The sequence below is a fragment of the Ptychodera flava genome, chromosome 11 (genome assembly GCF_041260155.1).
Source record: "Ptychodera flava strain L36383 chromosome 11, AS_Pfla_20210202, whole genome shotgun sequence".
Taxonomy (NCBI): Eukaryota; Metazoa; Hemichordata; class Enteropneusta; family Ptychoderidae; genus Ptychodera; species Ptychodera flava.
Window position 1 is genome coordinate 23,174,475 of NC_091938.1, and position 14,130 is coordinate 23,188,604.

Genomic DNA, 14,130 nt, shown 5'->3' on the forward strand with positions numbered 1-14,130 from the left:
AAGGTGAAAATTGTAAAGCTTGACACTGTCAATCCACTTTGAATAAATTTCCAAACTGCAGTTAAATGAACTCCTTATACAATGTAAAAATAACCTTGCTCACAATGTTATGTCTTCATCTTACAGGATTGTTATGCAACAGTTCAGCAAACAATAATTGTTGTATTGGAAAGAATACAAAGTGTTTTACAGCTTGAGGTAGGTACCCTCGTCACTGCCCTCTTCACCACTTGATGGGCATCTCCTAGGTGTATGTTTTCACAAAATCATCCTCAAAAGAAACGTGAATCACAAAGGCAGCTGGCAGATTGCGTTTTGTGACACAGATTATCAACTCAACGGTCACTTTCAAGAAAAATGAATTTCTTCTGCAGTGTTTGATTTTAGTGAATCTTAAAAGAACAATAGCTGTAATTTTCGATGATTTTGTTCTTTTTGTTCTCAGCTACAAGACTTTCTTTAAGTATGTTGAAGTACAAGGTTTTAGACTAACAATTGCAAACAAAATGCGTTTTGTGCAACATGGTATGATATTGTTGATGATGAATTCTTGCCCAGATGTCTTCAGCAATATAGTCTATTACATACAAGTTGTGATGTTCAGTTGAAAGCCAGGAATTTCATCATGATTGTGGAGTAGAGTAGAACAAGAAACTGTTTTACAAACAGAAATGAACTAGTTGAATATGAATAAAAAATTACACCCAGTGGAGCTTTGAATCTGTTTTTTCTCAGGATAGGCAGTATACTTATTGTTATACCGGTAGAAAGACGACATGTTGAGTGTATTCTGGTCCTCACTAGCATTCAAATTAAAACAGCAGTGGTGCATTTTACACTTTCACATCAACATGCTTTCATGAGTAGCACAAGAGCTTGCAATTGACATACAAAACCAAAATTTTGACAAAAAATCATCAAAAGTTACTGTTACTGGTCCTTTTAAGGTGTGTGACAAAAGCATGGAATAAATGTGTGTTGATTTCCTCTTTTACAGTCGCAGTCACAGACTTCTTCAGAACGAATGCAATACAGTGATCTACAATCTCTTCTTTGTGCTACACTACAGGTGAGAGACTCCGACCTTGCAAGTCAATTTGCTTTCTAGTTCCAAAGTAGTTCTGAAATGTCTTTACACAGTGGGTTTACGGTACCTGATGTCAAGTTTACAAGAAGTGGTGAATACTTTGTAACCTAGTGTGGCCACTATGTCACCTAATTTTGAGTGGCTCAGATATGAATGGTTCATGTATTAATTTGCTTGAATCAATTTAGACCAGAAAAAGGCAAAACTTGGTACTTTCCAAGAAAAGGTAGTTATCTTCCAAATATGAGTACATTTAGATATCAGGTGTACCACTCTTTGTCCAAATAAGAGTCGTACCAGTTTTATCAGCTTTGTTCCATTGTTTTTCTCCCATACATACTAGTTTTGTCCACGCATATGAAAATTTACCATATCCATACTATCATTTGACGTCAGTGCCTGGCTCCGCGCCAACACAATTACCATGGAAACATGGTGACCTCTGACCACCATGATTTGAATAGTACATGCATGGTGACAATGTGGCCTTGCCTATACTGGAGCCTGTGATTGTCTGTGTCGACACACATGATGATATGCTGGCTCAAATTTTGTCTGACCTCAACCTCCCTCCTCATACCCAGACCAAACTTACCTTGCTATCTAATTCTGATCCAAAATAACCCATCCAAATCCGAAGTCCTTGGTACACTGTTAAGAGTAAACCTCACTTTGTTCAGTGCATTGCACATATGAATACTGTGTATTGTAAATAGGGAAACTGAAAAATATTTGTATCCCAGTGGTTAGCTTGAAAGATAATTCAATTGCAGTAAGTGTTCACACATAGATTGTTTGGCAATTTTTATTCACAGAGTGTACTCCGCAAGATGGAAGTGAGTGACGCACTGCAAATATCAGATACAGTCATGACTGTACTCTTACAAATGTTTAACAGTTCTAGTGGCAGGTCTGGAGGTGTCCAGGAGGACGCACTCATGGCTGTTGGAACATTAATAGAAGGTATCATTGTCTTCTCAGATATTTCTGTCTTCATAGTCAGTGTCATTTTGAGGGTTTTGGTACATAGGTTAATGATTGAGTGCGCTTGTACTGTCTCTGGTGTTCCCTGATAGGATTGCAGTGAGACACCAAGGTTAAAACTGGTACCATAACTGGGGAACCCTGAGTAAAATTTGCCAGAGTACCACCCTCAACAAACAGACTGATGATTTGAAATTCTTTTTAATAGAGGAGCACCATCATTATAAAATAAATGTTGAAAATATCGTGATATTGATCTTGTATGCTTTTAGGTCTTCTGTAACACTTTCTGCTAAAAACCAAAATTGGTGAGGACATGTCTACTCATAATAGAAAAAATGTTATGTTGTTGAAATTATTTGTATCTTCAGCAAAGGTCAATTGTGAGAAAGTTTGGATCATTTCATTTGTCATAATCAAAGGGGATTTTGGAGTATTTTCCTACCAATTTGGAAATCTGAAGGAATGGCTCTCTTAACTGCTGTGCAGCAATTTGACTGTGTTGGATTCATGTTGTCAACCTTCCTCTTTACTACCAAAATTTGGTTCAACCCAATTGTTCAGTGCAAAGTCAAGACTTCCCAATGGGAAGTAATGGGGTGAAATGCTTGAATTGCCCAAGCAGTGTACTACTTAAAACGATTACATGCTGAGTGAAGAGAATTATTCTTTGGAAGCCAAGGAGTGTGTACCAAGATCCTATGTGGATGCCGCTATTCCACTTTTACAGCTCACAATATCATATTTATTCTAACATTTCAGTTATTGGATGTGAATTTTTGAAATACATGGAAGCGTTCAAGCCCTTTTTATTACTTGCTTTAAAAAATTATGCAGAATATCAGGTATGTTTCAGAAAGATTTCTTTCTCTCATAAATTGGTGTACATTGTAGTTTTTCAGGACTGCCCAAGAAGGTAGATGAAGTGAAGCTACTTCACAATTGAATTCCTATGACTGTATATTTAACAGCAGTATCAGAAAACATGAAATAGTGATGTGATGTAATCAAGACTAACACATTTTGATGCATTTGTCAGTTTTCCTGTGTCGTGGTTTCTTTGGAATATTTGCTTTACAGAGTATAGACCTGGTTCAAGTGTCAAAGGACTTTATATCCTGGATTAAATTTTCACATCTGAGGAACCTCAACGTTATAAAATACAACGTTTAGATGATGTGGGTGTGTGCAAATAGTTAGAAGAGTTAAAGATGGGTTCATTTGTTTATGAAAGTCCAACTGGTGTATTGCAAAATCTTTACAGACGATTGCTAATTTCAGAACACAGTCTTATCTTGAAATCACTTGATCAAACTGTTTGCATTTTCAAAGACAATAGATTGAAGGAATCTTGTCTTGTCTTTGGTTTCAGGTTTGCCTGGCTGCTGTAGGACTTATTGGAGATCTGAGCCGAGCGCTTGGTGGTAATCTTCTGCCATTCTGTGATGAATTAATGTATTCACTCCTAGAAAACCTTGGTGTAAGTTGCTCTCAATCACACACTTATTTTGAAGTGATGATTGTCGTCTCAAAGAGGTGAACTAGAGCCAACACAGGACCTATTTCCCAGTCAAAAGTCACACAGCCAGATTTTATGAGATGATGGAGATATGATACAGTTGACAATTGAACTCCAGTTACTTAGCTGTATCATTACATTTTTTTGGATGAGATAAGAAGATTGAAAATGTGATTGTTACTGTGCTTAAGTATTACCAGAAATGAATTGACTTTTGATGAAATCTGGAATCTGTCTTAGCAGTGACAACTTAAGTTTGATGTATTTGATGTTCTTATAATTTTCTCTCTTCAGAATGAAGTTGTACATAGGTCAGTTAAACCCCAGATCTTATCAGTCTTTGGTGATATAGCTCTGGCCATCGGACCGGAATTCAAAAAATACCTAGATGTTGTCATGACGACATTATTACAAGCTACGCAAGCAAATGTAGAAAAGGTAAGGCAAAGTGGAATATTTCGATCTCTGACAAAAGAAAGAAAGATAGAAACAGACAGACGAGATAAAACTGGAAGTACTTATTAATTTTGCAAATTTAACATTTTCCAACTTTTGAAAAAGTCATATTTGTCCCAACTCACTTTTCCCAGTTTACAGACACTTGAAGCATGCAAGAAGTGCTGAGTGTGAAGGAAAATATAAACAAGCATAGATAAACAGTACCATATGGGTATCTGTATAGGTCTAGTTTTAGGTGTCATAGCAGTCAGTTATATTCTTTGTCACAGTACAGCCCAAGGGGCACTGATAGAAAAAAGGTTTGCAACTGTAAAATGACGTACTGCCTATTGCCCGGTGTAAGCTGAGTGCACCTTCAGAAGTGAAGCAAAGGATCCAACCTGGAGTACCAATGTTTAAGAGCTCATTCAAATAGCTTGGTGCAGTATTATTTAAAACCTTGAAAGCCATTAATTATGCTTGTAGACATGAAGATATTGATTATGCTTGTGTTTTACTAGCATCATTCCGGTCATGGAGTTTCAGGAAAACGCCGCAGTAGCATGGCATTTTCTCCCGAAGTAAACCAATTCCCTTGACCATGACTTTCTTACAATTGTACATACCAATGATTGCCTTGTTTCCCTTTGTTCCGCCAGTCTGACTATGATATGATAGATTATCTAAATGAATTGAGAGAGGGTTGTTTAGAAGCTTACACTGGTATCGTGCAAGGCTTGAAGGGAGACGCAGATAAACCAGTCAACGGTGAGTAGCATACACCATCATTTACGTAACAGTGCAATAGGTTACCATACAAGAGTTTTAACACTGAACTGGTGTGATCTAGCTCAGTTGTACCAGTGTGTATGTGTGTCTGTCTGTGTCTATCGTGTCTGTCCCAGTCAGTGTGCACTGTACCCGCAAATTTTAAAATTTCTGACCACTTCAAGTTGATTTGGGAATATTTGTCAAATTCCCTTGAGTCAGGCCTTTACCCCAGTACAATTCTTGATATCTGAAATACACTTTTTCATAATAACAATATTGTTACCATCTCTATTGTCTTGAATGAAATTTTAGGCTATTCAAAACATTTTTCCTTTTATCTCATTCTAGTTTAATGGAGTTGTGTCATTCCTTTTGTGCCTTGTCGTAAAAAAGATTGCATTAAAAATTTTAATGGGAAATCTGTGCTTATTAATTTATACCAATTAACCAACCTGGATAGTTCTAATATATTTTGTACAATGTAGCCCTCTACAAAACCAACGCTCAGGATATAAGGCACACTAACACTGACACATACACCCACTTGGCCATAGATATTAGAGAAATGCCTTTCACACACACATTTGTCCGTTTATGTCAAAGACAAGTAATGTTTTCGATATTTCAGCTGATGTCCAATTAGTACAGCCCCATGTTACGCATATGATTAATTTTGTTGAAAACATTGCACAAGACGAAGATCATTCGGACAGCAACACCTCTGCTGCAGCCGGTCTCATCGGGTGAGTAACTATTTCTTGTGTGTTAAAAAATGCAGTCGTTCCAAAAACTCTGCTTTGATGAATTTTGAGCATTTCAAGTTCAGCAGTATTTACTGCACATCCAAAAGTTTCCCAGCATTCAATTGTTGTGGAGACTTTCAGTGTACTTTTGTTCATTTCAGCAATTCTTTATTGATTGTGTACATTTCAATGAAGGCTAGAGATGACGAGTTGACCAACACCGAATATCATAATTACTACAACAAAAATTGCTGCACATGATGTAATAAATGAATAACACAGGAAATCGTTATCGTAATCATTTATAATACGGATAATTTTAATAAGAAATTTTTAATAAGGAAATATGCATGTGTTCTGTTTGTATGCTGAACACTTTGAATTTGACGAGTGGTTTTGTCCACAAAGTAAGGGAAGTGCGGGAAGATTTGAGTGTACAAAACACGCTCAGCAAGAAGCTGGATGAATTGTAAACCATCAGTCTGTAAGTTCCTCACTGTTTTCCTAGGGAGATAGGAACCTCGCAAATTATATTGATAGGGACTTGTCAACTTTGCTTTGCAAACATTACGGTGTCCACTATAAGCTGCTGTGGTAATCTCATACCAAGGGAGGAATAATGAGAGAGAGAAAAAAATCTTATCAAAGTAACAGTTTTGCTAAAAGTCAGTGACTAGAAACAAATATCATCTGTTTATTCTTTGACCATCTTTCCTCAGTGACTTATGCACAGCTTTCTGTGCAAGCATGCTCCCCCTTGTGGAGAAACCCAGCATACAGGAACTCCTGCAGGAGGGCAGGCGTTCAAAAACCAACAAGACCAAAACCCTGGCCTCTTGGGCCACCAAGGAAATCCGAAAACTAAAGAGTGCTCAGTGGTAAGTTTGAAATTAGCTCCTTTAAATTCTGAATGAGTATAATATCTGTCTCGGCAAATCGGTGGATGTCGGTAAAGTTGTGTTTTCTCTCTGTTTGGATCATGTAGTTTTCTCAGTTACTATTTTCATCACACACCCCTCTTGTAATCCCTCCACAAACAAAATAAGTAACTCAGATTGTATTTTCCCACTTGCAAGTCTGTATGTCTAATATGGAGCTGATGACATTGGTTCATTTTCAGTATTAAAGTGAATGTTTTTCTGTTCATCCACATCACAGTCCTGGAAAGCTGTTACTTCTGTATTTTCACTAAGCTAAGGGGTATTTTTAGAGTGTACTGAACAATCATGGCTACTTGACATGTCTTTGGATATTTTTGTCATTGGACAGTGTCACTGCTTTAATTGAGTAACAAAAATTCACTGTTTTTGCTAAACTTTTTGATGATAGGTCAATGGTGTAGAAACCTCAGTACCATATCTGTTGTACCCATGTGGGATTTTCATTGATATAACTGGAATGAACCACTGTAGCATGACAAAGGGGAATCCCTTTTAGATTTACCAGCATACAGGCCAAAACAAAAACACTGAACTTTCAAAATTGAATATTGCCTTATAAAACATATCAGTGTTCTTTAGTGAAGTAAACTTTATACGTATCTTCCCCATCATATACTGTACAAGCTATCTTTCAATTATGCATGCAAGCTGTCATCCGATGACTTATGCCTTTACCCTACAAATTTTCTTATTTTGTGATGTTTATGGCCATTTTGAAGTTGTGTACGTTGACTCAATTTTTACAGAGTGGAAATTCCTTCTTTGACTGAGTAATTAAATGATGAGTCTCATCTGGTGATTACAGAAGTGAAATTTGAAAAAAAATGTAAATAAACAAAAATCCATATATTTTTTCCTAATCTTTTATCTTTGACAGAATCACTGTACAAATTAGAGCAAATAATGAAGAAAAACACCTGTGAGCTGAGGTCAGCAATAAGTCAGCACCACTGTTGACTGGCTGAAAACGATGAAACGAGCCCAACACCGTCAGAAGACGCCATATTATCAGCCAATATGGAGAGATGGATGGATGGATGCATGATTGTATGGGAGAGATTGTGTGAGTGCGCTCATCTAAATGACGTGTTCACCTGTACATAAAACAAATACATACATGAATAGGTACAATAAAGCCTGAAAAAAAAAATTGGACGACTGAAGATTGGTTGACACACCTTTGAGTGCAAACTCAAAGGGATTTCCCTAGGGACTCTAAATCAGAGTGATGGTATAAGTGGACTCCCTAGGTAACTAACAATTCAAACAAAATTCTTTTGTGTCCACTGATCTTCAGTCTTGCCACCAAAATGAAGGAAAACTCTATCCAAGAGAGCAAATGCAAGACAGATTATTCAAATTTTCTGCTTTACAGCGCATTTACAAAGAAGGTGCTGGTCGCTGAATTTGGCTGTTGAAGTGACCACTACGTTTTGGCAAACTCAGCTGCTTGGACAGGGGTACAACTTTGAAAAAAAAGACTCTTTGCCGGCTGTGTTGCCGAGAAAAGTGGCATAGCCAGCAAAAATGTCCATCCTTTCTCATGAGTGAATGAGTGGATGATTGTGTCAAGATTTACAAACGCAAAAAAAAAAATTGAAAAAAAAAAGTTAGGGTTTTTTCTGTAGTTACACACTCTATGCGCTTCCTCACTTGAGATTGGGCAAACAACTGAGCTGTCGTGAGGTCAGAGTTGAAAGTTCATTGCAAGGTCGCAGTAACTAAATGATGGAGCCTGGACACACCCAGATACCTCTGCAAGATAATGTATATAGTGTCATTCAGCAACAAAACTTTTCTCCTTTTTTGTAAAAAAGTAAATAAGGAAAAAAAAAATACTCCGAATTTTTCACTTCCTAGAATTGGAAAACAATTCCACGTTTGGATGTTCAGAATTCAACATTCATAAGTTTGGTCTTCTCATAACTGGGATAGAGGATACCAGCATTTCAATAGGAAGTAACTCAAAAAACTTTCAAATCACGTAGACAGAGTTGTCTCTGGAAGATTGTTTGTATTAAAAAAGCCTCCATCATTTGGTATGTTGAACACTCTGGTCTCTCTAGGACTCTTCTTTTGACTTTCAGGAAGATTCTCACCGATAAAACGATTGGTTTCCCCCGTCAAAACAAAAACAAAACCCATGATCACCTTTTACTCCTGTAGGAAATGGCATGACAAGAACAGTTCTTTTTTTTGTTTTTTCTCTTCTTTCGCCAACTCCCAGAGACTTTTGAAATGTAAGTTAGGGTTTTCTTCCAAAAGTGTTTTCTTCTCCTTTGCCAATGAAAGTCACGATATACCTGGTTTTCATTGTGTTTTCGTGAACATTTGGGGTTTACTGACAAGTCATGTTCATTGCCATGAGTAAGCCGTCAGCCTCGCGGTGAAAGCTTTCATGGAGTTTTTGATTTTATCTTCCCACCCATTGGTAAGTAATGAATTTACCAATGTATTACTCTGTAGTGATTGGTTGGTGAGTGAAAAGAGGGTTAAATGAACGCTGTACCCTACAGTTCTCATCTCATTGTATACATAATTCTTTGGTTAACCTTACACGACTGCGTTGAACTGAGATACCTGTTTTCTGAAATGTGCTTCATTTGTGCCTTTTTGGGTTGCAAATCTCCTTGAAGCATGTTGTTGTTGTGGATTGAATGTCAAAGGCCCACTGTTGTCAAGTCTCAGGGAATGTGCGTCATGTTGCTCCACAAAGTGTTAGTGTTGATAATTCAGAAAATACGTGACACTTCGCTGAACTCTCAAACTCATTCATGGTTTGTGGAAGGCAGTAAAAGGTGTAGGTTCCCAGTGTTGGGGGGAAAAAGTGAGGTGTTGCTAATTGACCAATTTACATAACAATGCATAAATTGCATATCCATTGTGAAATATATTGTTTTGTACAGTTACTATGAATATATTGCTTGAGAACGGGGGTGTCCCACCACTTATAATTTCCATGTGGGGAACCCTGGTTACTATTTGATCACAAGCAAGAAGATTAATGTACTTACAAGATGCCTTTACATGTGCAGGCAATGCTTTGAAAAACTGAAAGGCGGTGTTGTGGTGCTTGACTTGCATTGACATGCGTTTGTCCGTTTCTATTGAACACACTCTCCTTTTGCAGCTGTTTCATCTTGATTTGCAGTCCAACGTGAAAATGTCTCTAGTGAGCACACTCACCTTTGCAGCTGCTCGGTTGCAGTCTAACATGAAAAAACAGCTTCGGCATCTCTCAGTTCAAAGCTATATTAGAAGCTGTAGTCATGTTTTTCGGGCTGCAGCATTTTTTTTTAAATTAATAAACAAGAAAGTGGTACAAACAGAACTGGAGACTGTGGCTCTTCAACCCTCTCATCACCATGGTTTAGCCTTGAGCTATTGTCCACCTTGGCCATACTGGATATCTACATGTACACTCAGAGAAGTAAGGGTTAAGGAGTAACCAGGGCTAAAATTCATGTCCCTACAAATCAAGACTTTGTTGATATGATAAAGGACAGGTTCATTTACCTTCAGTAGATCATTCAAAAAAGTACTGACCTCGCAGCAGAATTGGAAATTACTGTCAGCTCAGAGCAGGTGAATTTGTTGCAGGGCGTGTAATATTTGACTGCGACCTACTGGATGGGCAGGTGGAAATGGTTTATAATTTTTGGTTTTTCATGATCAGAGGTGAGGCATAGAGAAGATACTGCATTTGAGACATAATTGTGAGAGCAGTTACCATTCTACACTTGCAGACTTTTCAAAGTTACCCCACCCTGATGTGTGATTTTTTGGCGCACATTTCCTGAACCCACGTACTTGCAGGTGACAACAGAGGAAACTGTTGTTTTCAGCCACTGGTCCCTGACTTTAACCCTTTCACCACCATGGTTTGGCCCAAAGCCGTATGTCATCAATGGTAACATTGGATGTGTTTACAGTGAATTAGGGGTGAACAGATCAAATTAACCCTTTGGCTCCCAGGGTTATGCTCATTGTTTTCAAGGAGATGGACGACCTACCCATACAGGTAAAATGAAGATGAAAGGTCTAGAACCAGAGGGACTATTCAGTCACCGTACCGTTGGACCACAGAATTTGACCCAGTTGATGTAAAGGGCAGGCAATCATGTAAAATGACAGTTTATGGTTTGCTTTGACTCCCAAACCCAAGGTAGCAGGTGGGAAGTTAATGGGATTTTATTTTTTTGAAGCATATTGCATGGAGAAATAAAAATTGGAATTTCAGTCTCTGGGACTTGGCAAGTCATTTGTATCAATAAACAATGTTTCATAAGTAAAAGTGTCTCAAGCGATGTTTTGTTAAACTCAGAAAAGTTGTGAATGCTCTTAAGTGTCTTGAATGCTATTAAACTATTCTAATGTTACTGTTTACGGTCATGTATACCTTCAAGGAACCTCACAAAAATCCGAGTCACATTGTGAAAATGTTTACTTGAATGCAGTGAAGGGCAGTTTCCAAATAAAGGCAAAATAATTAAATTCCCAGTTTTTGCCCCCATGCCTGCAGATTTTGGAAGATTTTATAGAAAAGATGTATTCGAATAGGACTACTGCACAACTTTTCTGCCAACAAATCTTTTGTTTACAGATTGTAAAATGTATGCAGACTCGTCTTGTGTAACAAGTATGATGGTTAACAACACGACCTGCTCTGATTCTTGAACTTACACTTGTTACAGGGAAATAAGTAAATATATAATTTGGATGTGTAAAATTTTCTCTATTTCTAGAACTGCTTACCTTTCACATTTTTAGTCGATGCAAAAACAGAATTTAGTTACTCGGTCTCCTGTTTTAGACTGGTTCTGCTGCCCATGGCATGGCACCTACCAATTGCAATTTGGGACTCAAAATGTAGTGATATCTGTCGCTTGATTACCAGACTGCCGATGCGAAATTTTACGGTACCACCGACGTATCGGATACCATTGTCTACAAATTGATTACTTAGTTCGGAATTTGAAAAATGTTCCTTTTACTAGGATGAGCATGTCAGTAGTAAGGCGAACACATTCGGACTAAAATGTTTACAATTCTTTCCTAATCTACCACTTGTGGGGCCAACTTTAAAGCTCTTTGGGAAAGAAAACTTTTCACCGCCTTAGTTTTTCGAAAAGCGAAAAATTACTATTCCCCCTCGGAGTTAACACAGGGATGGCGGTCAGTTGAAATTCAAATATCGCTAATGTCAGGTATTCTGTTTCTCTAGTACCAAAATTTGCACGGTGACCTCCCTACTTCGTATTCTTCATTTGGCAAGGGTATGGTCGAAAGTTTCATTGAGGAAAATTTTAACAGAAGTGTAATTCTTTCATTTTCGAGGCGCGTACTGCTGTAACAACGCCTCAGAGCAGACATCTATTTGTTAGAAAATTGAATGTTAAATAATATTTTGGTAGATTTAGAGAAAATTGTGGTTTGGTGAGTAAGCTTACATTTTGATTATGTGCCAAATTGGAAAGACATAAATCAAGCTTGAAGGAAATTATACTACAAGTGTGGCTTAGAAATATGTATATTTGATTGAGCGTGTAAGGATGCAATCCAATTATTTTGATTTGTTGAATAATGATGAATATTTATGTAGCACACATGGTGTACTTGGTAAATAAAAAAAAACGAAAGTTCTTACGTATACCTTTGATTTTGAACGACCGACCCAAAATAAATCACAGACGAGTGCCCATTTTGCGCACAGCCAAGTTATCTTGTAAGTTAAATCACGATCTTGTTTTACGAAAAAAAGTAGTCACATTTTGGAAAGTTTTTAGGAGCCGTGTAATGTAGAGCGCCACCACATGCCCGGAAATGTGGTAGTACGACCAACAGTAACAACTCCGTTTTTACAGTCAATTTAAGTAGGCAAAAGAATGGTTGCTCATGTGCCCAAAGTGTTTTTCTTGGACAAACATACCGTGTGATTCATTTACAGCCGGTCATTTCTAAATGTCGACATTTTTTGTGTACCTCCAAAACAACGTAGTACACGAGAGCGCAAAGAAATCAGTCAGCAGATGGTAAGAACATCACCGCTCACCAATAAATTCAAAACTTTAAAGAAGAAGCTGCAATGAATGCACCTCGAATATGTGAAGGGTAGCCATAGGCCTTCTTTAAGGGTAGTATCAGCGGACTATAGCTAAAGAAAAGGTAAAACCAGATTCATGGGTTTATGAAAGTCGGCGTAAAATACAAAAGTCGTAACACAAAAGTATGATTCCTATAAATAACCAAAGTGTAAACGTTGTATGCATATGTCCGTAGCTACAGCTTTGAAAGAGGAGAAACCGATCTGTGGCACAGATCAAACGTTAACGAAAAAACACATACGACTTGACAACTCTCTAAAATGTAAGAACGATCCGGTCTAGAATTCACTTGTCAACAACAACAACAACAAAACAGTGCGTGTTGTACAAGACACATTGTGTAATTGAAAGGTTTAAGTGGCTTGTGGAGAGAGACGGGAAAATGCGTCTGTTTTTGTGAGCAAAAAAATAACGAAAAATGTAACAAAACTCACCAAATTGAAGTAGCATCGTTTCAACTCGACAGTTGTGAAGCTGAAGACTCATCAACTGGTGGCGCAATGTTTTGTTATCTTTTTTATTTTCATTCTCTTATTGACGTATTGTGTACTTTCATGGCTCACGTGTTTGTATAATTTCACCAAAAACATCGCTATTTCGGGTAAATGTAGACTTCATTGTTATTGTTGACAAGCGCATTCTGGTCCGGACTAGAATTCAAACGTCAATAAGAACAACGCATTTTACGGTTAAAGATGCTGTGTTGACAAGCTTAATAGTTGGCGTTGAACATGCTTTCTGTTTTTTTTTTCACAAAAGAAGACCTTGCAGTTAACATAAGAACAAAATAGTAATACAAATATTCAAAACTTACAGCCTGGTCAGCTACTGGAACTTTCCTAGTTCTAGTCAATAAATGAAGATTTTATATTGCTACGCTATGGTCAAAATTATGAACTTACTATCGTCGAAATTTGATGCATAGAGATTATGATTTTTGTCTTATTTTAATCAGTAGCTCCTTCAGTTGTATCTTTTTGTGATTTGCTTGCCATAAAAACCCATCTAATCTTCAAGGAGATGTTTTGAATTCCCGGTATTAAGACATATCATGTTTGGAAATATCACTATTTCAATACTTGGTGATTGATTTTGTCGATTAAGTTCAGTAGCTAAACATAAGTGTATCTGCGGCAGCCATAGTTGAGTTGCAACGCAAAAATTGTTTAGTTTTGAAACACCGTTTATTCTTTCTGCCGATGGTTTATTTATCGTGCCTTAAACCGGCATTGTAGTCAGTCTTTCAACATGTCAAATAATGAACATAAATAGCGTCTCGTATTAAACAAAATTAATGAAAAAAATGTAGAAAATGACAGACTCTATCCCTTTATGCTGTGCGTTAATCGCCGGTGTTTGAAAAACATTTCTGTTGTCACACTTTGGTACGCACCATTTCATTGGTTACATTTGATTTCAAACCGTCTCGTTGAAAAATATGCTAATTAAAAAGAGAAAGAGCTAATGGGGCTCCGATACTAAGTATATCTATTTTCATATTTCCGCCTTTTCGAATTTTAAAAGCAGGACACTCTGAGGGACA

The 14,130-nt window shown here is 37.4% G+C and overlaps 1 protein-coding gene across 2 annotated transcripts in view; it reads left to right on the forward strand.

Moving 5' to 3' along the window:
• Positions 1-10,777, forward strand: part of LOC139143858 (importin subunit beta-1-like) — a 31,176-nt gene extending 20,399 nt beyond the window's left edge. The window contains exons 14-23 of one of the 2 annotated variants that reach the window (XM_070714438.1): positions 127-198; positions 998-1,069; positions 1,903-2,050; positions 2,834-2,916; positions 3,444-3,551; positions 3,885-4,028; positions 4,688-4,796; positions 5,428-5,542; positions 6,262-6,420; positions 7,361-10,777. In XM_070714438.1, coding sequence (XP_070570539.1) covers positions 127-198; positions 998-1,069; positions 1,903-2,050; positions 2,834-2,916; positions 3,444-3,551; positions 3,885-4,028; positions 4,688-4,796; positions 5,428-5,542; positions 6,262-6,420; position 7,361 — 1,011 coding nt within the window. In that variant the 3' untranslated portion in view covers positions 7,362-10,777. The remainder of the gene's footprint in view (positions 1-126; positions 199-997; positions 1,070-1,902; positions 2,051-2,833; positions 2,917-3,443; positions 3,552-3,884; positions 4,029-4,687; positions 4,797-5,427; positions 5,543-6,261; positions 6,421-7,360) is intronic. The other variant, XM_070714439.1, reaches the window with a different exon arrangement.
• The last annotated feature ends 3,353 nt before the right edge of the window (positions 10,778-14,130 follow it).